The 10,836-nt window shown below is 40.6% G+C and overlaps 1 protein-coding gene and 2 long non-coding RNA genes across 5 annotated transcripts; 1 reads left to right on the top strand and 2 right to left on the bottom strand.

Moving 5' to 3' along the window:
• On the top strand, nucleotides 1-8,920 carry LOC145651968 (B-cell receptor CD22-like). Of its 3 annotated transcripts, none has more exons than XM_081700839.1 (10): nucleotides 1-125; nucleotides 563-628; nucleotides 902-1,252; nucleotides 1,582-1,818; nucleotides 2,075-2,329; nucleotides 2,434-2,691; nucleotides 2,860-2,944; nucleotides 3,049-3,094; nucleotides 3,765-4,039; nucleotides 4,163-4,410. In XM_081700839.1, exons 2-10 carry the CDS (start codon nucleotides 574-576, stop codon nucleotides 4,215-4,217), a joined length of 1,617 nt encoding a protein of 538 aa, XP_081556965.1. In that variant the 5' UTR covers nucleotides 1-125; nucleotides 563-573; the 3' UTR covers nucleotides 4,218-4,410. The 3 variants fall into 3 exon arrangements, with proteins under 3 accessions (XP_081556965.1, XP_081556968.1, XP_081556966.1); XM_081700842.1 differs by lacking the exon at nucleotides 4,163-4,410 and adding an exon at nucleotides 8,372-8,920 and having other exon boundaries at nucleotides 4-125; XM_081700840.1 differs by lacking the exon at nucleotides 1-125 and having other exon boundaries at nucleotides 132-628.
• Nucleotides 1,194-2,525, bottom strand: LOC145651971 (uncharacterized). Its single transcript, XR_014118142.1, has 4 exons — nucleotides 2,391-2,525; nucleotides 2,058-2,186; nucleotides 1,584-1,724; nucleotides 1,194-1,330 (listed from the first exon to the last, which is right to left on the bottom strand). It is a non-coding gene; the product is annotated as an uncharacterized LOC145651971 (long non-coding RNA).
• Nucleotides 8,921-9,102: 182 nt separating the features above from the next.
• LOC145651975 (uncharacterized) lies at nucleotides 9,103-10,532 on the bottom strand. Its single transcript, XR_014118146.1, has 3 exons — nucleotides 10,122-10,532; nucleotides 9,800-9,896; nucleotides 9,103-9,725 (listed from the first exon to the last, which is right to left on the bottom strand). It is a non-coding gene; the product is annotated as an uncharacterized LOC145651975 (long non-coding RNA).
• Between the last annotated feature and the right edge of the window lie 304 nt (nucleotides 10,533-10,836).

Below are 10,836 nucleotides of genomic sequence, written 5' to 3'. Positions count from 1 at the left end.
GGGTTCTGATGCAATAAAAAGAGGAACAACCATCAAAGATTAAAATCTATCTCACACAGTTATGCAGTTAAAACTTTAAAGCTGCTGCTTCCATTTTTATTTAGTGTTCATAGAGTTGGTATGAGGTAAGAACCAATTTACTTTGGTATATACATACACTTTATATGCACATTTTAAAAGGGGGTTCTTTGTGGGTTCTCTAGTAAACGAAGCAGTTAAATATGAAACATTTTAGCTAATGGTTGCATTATACTCTTATTACTCTTATACTCTTACAATAGCTTTCTTACTACTACTACAAGCATACTACTACTACAACTACTACTGCTGATAATAAAAATATTAGTTATAATACTAATACTACTACTACTGCTCCTCCTCCTCCTCCTACTACCACTAATAGTAGTAGATTATTGTTGCTATTGATGTTAGTCTAATATATATATATATATAATGCAGGGTTGTGGATGCAAGTTTTAATTAGGAAGGAAGACAAAAAAACCACAACATTTTCATCCCTGTAACAACATTACAAACAACATTTTCATCCCTGTAATTACAGAGCTGTCTGTGATGATGTCAGTCCAAATAACCTCTGCCATTCCTCTTGTTTTTCTTATAATATCTGGTGAGTCTGAACTTTTTTTGCCAGATATTTTTGAACAAAAAAAACCCCAAAGCAAAACAGAGTGACAGACTAATGTGCTAGCCAATATTTGTATGTACAGTCATATTTGTGCAGTAGTGGCAGAGCTGTGCAGTGTGTTTGCCTCTGCTTTCCCGAAGGTTTGTTTAGCTCATCGTTCCTAACTCCAAATTATTCAAAATGCTAAATATCCATTTTAATACTTGAGCAGTAAATAACAATAACTGACACTTTTTTCTTTTTTTTGTGTTGCAGGGTTTGTTGTAGAGGGTGGGTGGAATGTGAATTACAGCCCCAAATCTATCTGTGCCCTAAATGTATCTACAGTGACCATGGGCTGTACTTACACGTACCCATCTGGTTATGTAATTGTTAAAACATTGTGGAGTACAGAGCTGGTTGAAGGTAATCAAGAGCCTTCTGACATATCTTTAGACGCCGAGTACAGAGACAGGGTTGAGTACCTCGGAGATAAACAGTCCAACTGCACCCTCATACTGAGAGATGTGACAGAACAGGACCAAAGGAAATACTACTTCAGGTTTATAACAAATACTGCTACAGGAAAATGGCAAGGTCAAGATGGAGTTCAGCTTTTTGTCACAGGTGAGCTACACAGTAATTGCACTCTGTCCTCAATGAGTGCCTCAGAGGACTCTACAGCAGTGATCTTCTATACCACACCTGGGGAAAAGTTTTAAGTGAGAAAAGGAAATGATTTGACCTTTTTTGAATAGTTAAAACACACAAAGACAGACTTAGACACACAATGAAGTGATTAAATGCTAAGGTCTTATTTGAGCAGTAAATGCTCCTAAAATCTCATTAGAGACTCATTATAAGACTCAGTCTATGCACTGATGCTCAAAATACTGCTGACAACCTTATTCAACAGATGCAGTATGAGGTGTAGCTTTGTTCTTTCTTATTCTCAGACCTCCAGGTGGAGACTCCTGAGGAAGTGGTGGAGGGAGATGACGTCACTCTCACGTGTAAAACCACATGCAATCTGACTGGTCCATCGTACATCTGGTACAAAAATGGGGTCAGTTTATCCTCCACCACCAAGGCCCTGAACCTGAAGACAGTCAGCAGTGAGCATGCAGGCAGTTACAGCTGTGCTGTACTGGGACAAAGCCATTCATCTTCCGCTGTTATTCTTGATGTCAGGTGTAAGTACAGATGCATTCATCTATTCTCATAAAACAACTATCTCAAGACCAACTCATATCAAGGCAATTATGGGTTTAAATATTTGGCAATTAAAATCTGACTATTTCTTTTACAACTAATTACTTTATCTGGTTTGCCCAACATTTATGCCTGAACTGAGAATATCAATAATCTTATTATTCCTATGATGTAGCAAAATGTTTGGGTGTTTTCTCTTTGACTAAAAAATTCAACTGACCTCAATATTTCTCACAGATGCTCCAAAAAGAGCATCAGTGTCCATCACTCCCTCTGGTGAAATAGTGGAAGGTAGTTCAGTGACTCTGACCTGCAGCAGTGATGCCAACCCACCTGTGCAGAGCTACAACTGGTATAAGGAGAAAACATTATTAGGAAAAGAAAACACATACATTATTCCTAATATCAGCTCTGAGGACAGTGGGGAATACAAGTGCAAGTCCACTAATCAACATGGATCAAAATACTCATCTGTAATACTGAATGTTATGTGTAAGTTAATGTTTGTACAATTTGAAATTCTGTGTTTTGTAAAGGTACAATAAAGACAAACCTCCTCTGATGATTAAAGCATGCCATTGTTTCCTGGTTTTTAGATCCTCCAAAGAATGTATCAGTGTCCATCAGTCCCTCTGGTGAAATAGTGGAGGGCAGTTCAGTGACTCTGACCTGCAGCAGTGATGCCAACCCACCTGTGCAGAACTACACCTGGTTTAAAGAAGGAGGAACCTCACCTGTAGGATCTGGACAGACTTACAGCTTCACCATCAGCTCCAGTAGCAGTGGTTGGTACTACTGTGTGGCTCAGAACAAATATGGTTCTCACAGTTCTGCACTCTCAGTCATTTTAAAGGGTGAGAAATGGGTTTACACTATTATGGAATTAGATTAGAATTTTAGAGCTCCCATTTTGATGGTCTTTTATTTAAATAATATCTATTGATATTAATTATAATGATAACAATCTCTCTCTCTCTCTCTCTCTCTCTCTCTCTCTCTCTCTCTCTCTCTCTCTCTCTTAGCAAGAGTCTCCATGATTTTTTATATAGTTGTTGGAGTCTGTCTAACTGTGGTTGTAGTCCTACTCAGTGGAGTTTTCTGGACAAGGTAAAGATGTGTGTGTGTTTCATATTCATTAAAAGTTATTGCTATTATTATTATTATTATTGTTATTATTATTATTATTATTATTATTATTATTATTGTGTCAGGAGAAAACTAAGAGATGATTTGCCTGAAGAACCTATGTTAAAACAGGTAAGGCCATACTGATACCACAGCATTTTTAATCTAGTTTTCATTTTGTTACTCTGTGAACTCAGGAAATATATGTGTAATGTAGAGCAAAGTGAGGTAGGATGCAAATGTGGAGATGAGCAACAAACCGTGGTCATTATTAATCGCGGTCAACCGTCTAGGGTCAGTAGGCCAGGAGTCAGACATGAAACCATAAAAAATTATGCCCAGGAGTGTCAGAGAACAACAGAGAACAGGAAACACAAGACACCAGAAAGCAAACCAATGAATGTCCAGCAACGAAAAGAGAAAGACATGAGGTGTATATATACACAACTAGGTTAAGGGGAAACGAGACAGCTGAAAAGCAAATAAACATAAATACGAGCATAAACAAAATCACATTGTGCTAGCACCATTGAATCAGCAGCAACAATGGGGGGAGACCAAGAGAATTTGAATGACAGCAATTTGGTAAAAAGCTAAAATCAGTACACATCTACCATGATCATGTAACCTGTTGTGAGTGTATTTTCTTTGCTGACTACTACAAGCATATAGGCAACAAACATTTACTTTATTAAAAAAATCTTATTTCTCTTGCTGTCTCTTTCATGTACTTATTTCAGTGTGGCCCTATCAATCCTTGAGTCAAGATACAGCTGCAAAGTATAATTTTTTCATCCTTCAGGAAAACATCTATAGCAATGTAACAGCAAGAGCTACAAGCAGTGATCCAGCCTCCAACCTGGATATGACCAATCAGGATGTTCAATATGCCAGTGTTGTGCCTCAGCAACATACTTATCCCAGGAAAGCTGAAGGTCCTGTGGTGAAAGCTGCTGTCTCTGGGCCAGTTGAGGAGTCTGAGTATGCTACTGCCCAACACCAACATCATCAGTTTATAGAGAAGGACTGCATTCAGTATGCCAGTGTGAAATTTACCTGCAATGGTCCAGCCAGCAGGTAAAAGAGAACATCACAATCAGGCTCTTAGTACTGCACTGTAACAGTGTAAATTTGAGCGAACGCTTTCAGAATGTTTTTCAGATTGATCACAGTTGGTTCCACTTTTGTCTTTGATTACAGGTGTGTTGGTCTCTCACTTGAGGATTCCTTAGTGATCTACAGCAGTGTGAAATGAACAATATACACACATGTTTTTAGGACCAGTATTATCAGCAGTTGAGAGAGCTGTCATCTTTATTAGACACCTTAATGAAATGAGAAGACAAATCACCAGATGGAACTACCAAATTACATTTTAACTTGATATAATCTAAGACAGTATTTCAGTACACACATACACACACACACACACACACACACACACACACACACACACACATCATCCTCATTATCATCATCATAAATTTATGGAGAATATATCTATATATATCTATATCTATATCTATATATATATATATATATATATATATATATATATATATATATATATATATATATATATATATATATATCCGTAGCGGTAAAAGTTTTTACAGAGCCAGGTTGCTGGCCCGGCGCCTATACCTCCTCCTTTCACATCTGGCACTTGGGAACCGGCAATGGTAGAGTTACGGAAACAACAAGCGAATATTCTAAACGATCCCATCAGCAAAGAGGACCTGGCCCTAACTTGATGACGGTGCTGGAGCAAACCCGCGAGGGTGTCCAACTCCTGATGCAGACCGGAACCTTCGATGCAAAAATGATTTCCAAATTAGGCACCTGGAACGTTAGAACTCTCTGCGAAGGTGGGAAGCTCGCCCAGCTTCTACACGAATTTGACAACTACAATCTTGACATATTGGGCGTCTCCGAAATGCGTTGGGCTGGATCAGGAAAGATCGTAAGTGATGGCAAGTCAGTCCTGTATTCAGGACATGAGGAGCACCATATTCATGGTGTCGGATTGGTGCTTAGTAAAAAGGCATCATGTGCACTGCTTGGATGGAAACCTGTCAATGATCGCATCATCACCACACGATTTCAATCAAGAAACGCTAAAACTTCCATCATCCAAGTATACGCTCCAACCGAAGACTCCGATGACGATCAGAAGGATACGTTCTACGGACTGCTACACGACACCATTGACACCCAAGACACCCATGACGTTAAACTTCTCATTGGTGATTTTAATGCACAAATTATCGATGACCGTCGTGGCTTAAAAAACGTCATTGGTCCACACAGTTCGTGGCGACAGACCAACAATAATGGTGAACGACTTCTATCCTTTAGCAATATGAACAATTTCTGCATTGGTAACACATACTTCCGACACAAAAACATCCATAAGAAAACCTGGCGATCGCCGGATGGAGCCACATACAATGAAATTGACTTTATCTGTATCTCTCGGCGATGGCGTCCAGCACTGTTGGACGTCAGAGCCTATCGCGGGGCGGACGTTGGATCGGACCATTATCTCGTATGATCCTCAATTCGGTTACGGCTCAAACGGAGAGAACAAAAGCAACGACAACGTCCTTACGCTGTGGAGAAGCTGAAAGACTTTGGCACCACACCGCCACCTTCAGACCTGGTAGTTAATCTTGATCTAATCACTATCGAGGAAACTAAGGTGGCTATTCGAACACTCCAAGCCAACAAAGCACCCGGCCTAGACGAGATAGCACCGGAAATGCTAAAGCATGGTGGAGACGCAATTGCAAACACCCTCACAGTGCTGTTCAACAAGTGCTGGCAAGATCAGAGCGTCCCAAGTGCCTGGAGGAAAGGAGTAATCGTTAAACTCCCCAAGAAAGGCAATACCGCCGACTGCAACTGGAAGGGCATTACACTCCTCTCGGTTCCTGGGAAAGTCTTCTGCAGCGTTCTATTACGGCGCCTTCAACAAGCAGTGGACGAAATTCTCCAGGAAGAGCAAGCCGGATTCAGAGTGGGCCAATCGTGCAGTGAGCAGATTTACATGCTTCAGAATATCATCAAACAGTGCATCGAATTCCAGCGCCCCCTGCTCATCAACTTTATCGACTTCAAAAAGGCTTTTGATAGCATCCACAGGGGCTCCTTGTGGAAAATTGTACGAGCCTACGGCATTCCACAGCGGTTTGTGAACGTCTTCCAGAACCTGTATATCAGCTCTAGCTGCTGCGTCAGGACAGACGATGGCTACACAGACTTCTTCAGCATCGAAACCGGAGTCAAGCAAGGATGTATCCTGTCGCCAATTCTCTTCTCGCTCACAGTCGACTACGTCATGAAAAAGGCGATGATGAGCCCAGTGACTGGAATCCCTTGGACAAACGGATCTCATCTCACTGATCTCGATTTCGCAGATGACATTGCTTTGCTAGCGAATACAAAACCGGCTCTACAATCCATGACAGCATGCCTTGAGGGCGAAGCGGAAAAGGTTGGCTTGCGCATTAACACAGACAAAACCAAGGTCATGCGGGTGAATTGTCAAACAAAGGTGCAGATAACTATTGGGCAGCAAACGGTGGAGGACATCGACGAGTTCACATATCTCGGCAGCATAGTATCCAATAATGACGGTGGCTCAGAAGCGAACGTTCGATGTAGGATCAGAAAGGCGGCGGGTGTGTTCTACACCGCATCTGGTCCTCAACAACAATCAATACAGAAATCAAAATGCGTCTGTACTCCACGATCTTCATCCCAACTGCCATTTACGCCAGTGAAACCTGGAGGAACACAAAGAGGATAGCCCAGAAACTAAACGTTTTCCATCAACAGTGCCTACGCCGAATATTGGGTATCTCGTATAAGGACAGAATTAGCAATGAGGAAGTTTTCAATGGAGTGGATTGCGGAAGCTGGAAGAAATTGTCACCGCACGCAGAATGTGCCTCACTGGTCATGTCCCACGTCTTCCAGACAAACGCATCTCAAAGGCAGCTGTACACTGGACACCGACAGGAGGAAAGCGAAAGCAAGGCCGACCCAAAACCACCTGGAGATCAACCTTCATCGCCGACCTAAAAACTATTGACATACGCTCATTGGACGAAGCCAGAGACGCTGCAGCCGATAGGACCCGTTGGAGAGCGCTTGTTGCCCAATGCACCAAGGAGTGCGGGAGGAACTAAAGTAAAAAAAGTTATATATTTATATATATATATATATATATATTTATATAGTTATATATATATATATGAGTTTGTGTGTTTGTATGTATCTTACTTACCCTTGCTGAGGTTGTGCAACTTTTCATTTACAGTTCATTTAAATTTTTTCAATCTTTGGGTTTCATATAGAAGCTAACTTTGCTTATATGTTACTACAGTCAACTGCAGCTATTGTTGAGACTATAGCCAAGAGTTCTTTAAGACTATAAATGTGACAATAACCTCAAAATGTAATTATTCTTATTCTGTAATTTTTATTTTATTATGTGTAGAACAATTAATGAATTGTCACTGCTCCCCTCTGTTTAAACTTAACCTTCATAGGGAGATTGAAATAGTGTTTAATATTGTCTACAGACCTTTATGTAAGTCCAGAGGCTGAGTGATTTTGTTCTTGTGCTGAGGTCCACTCTCAGCTGTGCCTATATTCTGAATCCTTCCAGCACAACAGTGCTTTACCAGGTTGTGTAGAATTACTGGAAGAATCACCTATATTGCCCTCAGATCTTGTAGACCAGAACCTATCAATCACTGGAGACTAGCACAACAGTGCTTTAGCAGGTTGTGTAAAGTTTCGTTCAGAAGACAAATGTTCACCATCCCATGTAGAGGAGTAGGCCTGCAGAGTAAATGCTAGCATTATTTGTATAGATGAAGGCTGTAGTATCCACTTATATGCTTTTTATTTTTTGCCTTTTTTAGACTTGTATGAATTATTATTTATTCACTTTTTTAAAAAAATTATTCAAGTCCTTTTATTCATTTATTCACCTATTGTTGTTGAGATTTTCATTTTCCATGGCTGATCACAGCTGTAAAAGCCTCACAATGCTCAAACTACAAGAGTAAATTGCGTTTTACAGCTTGGACTGGTAATGCTTGAAGTGTCTTAGATTATCAGAAACATTAAAATAAGCCATCCTTGGGTTCCCCACGACTGCGATTAGAAAGCATCACATAACAAAGAAAAGACTGCCCTCCTGTTGTTAGTGGGATGTGCTACTTTAACACAGAGATGTAACACAGAAGGGTCTACAAGGTCTACAATACATTATGTAGAGATGTAGCACAAGAAAACTTGTTAATTCTAAACTCTTTCACCATTTAGCAAAGGTTTGGATTTAAAGTTTCCCTCATTTGTTCATATTGTGATGCCTTTGCAAATATGTCATTTCAGACAAATCCAGGTTGACAGAGCTGCACAAGGTGTGAGAGGATGAAGTTCAAGGCAAGACTCTAGAACTTCAAAATATTAGACTGAATTAAGATAACGTGGACTAAGTCTGATGCAAGTGTATGCATATAATAGTTGGAATTTGATTCGCTGAGTGTGGGTGACATTTCAAAACGGTTGATTTTAAGATTGAGGTGCTGATTCTACTGGTGATTTTGTCCTTAGGTAGATGATTTATCAGCTATTGCTCAGATTAAAAAAAAAATTTTTTGGCTTCAACAGGCTGTAATCAGTGATAATATTCACAAAGCTGAGGAATAAGATTCACTGTGACTAGAGGGATAAATTCTGGTTTCTAGTAGAGAGAAGTATGGTGTGCGTAATTGTTTAGAGCTTCTCATTGGTGTGTTGACTGGATGTAAAAACATTGTGCATGTGTTGATTGGATGTGAAAGTTGTGTGTTGATTGTACAGCATCCTTGTATTCTGAGAAACGTGCTGTATAAGTGTACCTAATACAAATTATAATAAAATGTCTGTATTTCACCTGGATATAGCAGTAATTGTTTTCCCTTTTAAAATCAGTCAGTCTAGACTTGGAGGAAGTTTAGCTTATTGTCATGATGAGAGTCTCGGTGTATGAAAACCAAGGTTGTGACAGCGGCCTGAGTGCTGCAGAGCATGGAACAGGACGCACAGACTCCATTGACTTGGAGAAGCATTTAATAACAGTCAGAAAGGTGACTCATTTAATGATTTTATTATTCATCAGCTGCCCAGCTATCACAAAACATCAAAGAAAGTCATTTAAAATCCAAGCACATTTAAAGTGTATTAAAGGCCTTTAAATGGGATTATTCACACTAGGCCTGGCTTTCTTACATAACAGGTGACTTAATCCTGCCCCCACACATCCACTAAACAGGAGATTTAGTTCTGCCCCCACACATCCACTAAACAGCTGTTTCCCACTGATACACATACTTTTTTTTTTTAATTTCAGGGATAAATATGGGAATAATGAATGGTTTATTGGATGTTAATATTAAACACATCCACAGAAGACTGCATCCAAGACGAGAGGTACTTAGGTAAAGGATAAGCATGTTTCTAAACACAATTATTTTTTACCCTTCTGTAAGCAGTAAAAGAATTTCAAGTTCAAATAATTTAAGTTAAAATGCAATATGGCACTTGTTTATTATACAAATCTGCACACAGTCTTTCCAAAATATTCATAGAACTTGTGAAATTTGCACTGCGGCATAGCGCTTGTGAAAGAGTCCACTTCCCGTAATTCCTTTAACTCACCCCACCACTTCCCATGGCTCTGGGTGTCTTGCAGAAGAGAATCTAGCTGTGCAAGATGAGAACAAAATTAGAATTAATAACCAGTTTGTGCATGTGTGTATTTTGTCCATGTATCATTACCTGTTAATATGGAGCATATTACTGTAACGGCCCGATCATGTGATTGTATGTTACTGGCACTCACACATCACGTAAACGGGGAACACCAACACTGACACTGAACAAAGGTACAAACAAAAGTAACGTGAACAGACGCATTAACCGACAACTAAACACACACCCCTACAGCAGTTTAAATACAGACGACATAGCAAGACTAAACAGCTGCAGGTGTGTGCTAAACAACATGGGCGTGGTTACAAACGAGACAAACAATTAACTCCCATTGCACACGGTGGCCGCACCACGTGACAGTGAGAGGGGATCGTTCCGTGACAGTTACCCCTAGTTTGTAGGGAATAGCGAGACACAGTACTCGGGCATGGAGGTGACTGGTGACGGATCCTGGAGGAATGACTGCAGCATTCAGCAGCGGGTCCAGGAGGTCCAGAGGCGCAGCTGTGTCTGGCGGCGGGTCTGGGAGGTCCGGAGGTGCGGCTGCTGCCGGCTGGGATTCCTGGAGCTCTGTAGGTGTTGTCCCAAGAACAGACCTCGGAAAAACAACCTGGGCTGATGATGAAAACAATGAATACACAGCATTCATACAACGTCTATGCGATGCGATTAAAATAGCATTTCCTGTGTGAATAGACATGACTAGAATAGCCACATGCAAACAAAAGGAGGAGGAAACAGCCTCACACTACTTAGCGCTTTTTACTGATGCACACAACGCACACAGCGGACTGGCTTATCTGCCCCGCAACTGAACATTGTAGTAGGCCCACAGGTGAGAGCAGATGTTGTTAATCTGCTTGCCCATGACTGCTGATGACAGAGGAAAACAAAATCCAAACAGCTCAACAATGTTCTGCTTAAAACCAACTGCATGGGTAAAAGTCCAGTGAGGGCCAGGCCCAGTGATCCGAGTTCACCACAGATGAAAACATAGGCCTTCATCCTTCATCTAGGTCCAACTACACTGCCTTAACTGTGTGCAGATTGGATATAAAAGGCTCTGAATGTATTGTGCCTTTTGTGCATCTATGAATCTGCAG

Source organism: Electrophorus electricus, chromosome 18 (genome assembly GCF_041902795.1).
Source record: "Electrophorus electricus isolate QZ-2024a chromosome 18, ASM4190279v1, whole genome shotgun sequence".
Taxonomy (NCBI): Eukaryota; Metazoa; Chordata; class Actinopteri; order Gymnotiformes; family Gymnotidae; genus Electrophorus; species Electrophorus electricus.
This window is presented reverse-complemented; position numbering and strand designations above follow the sequence as displayed.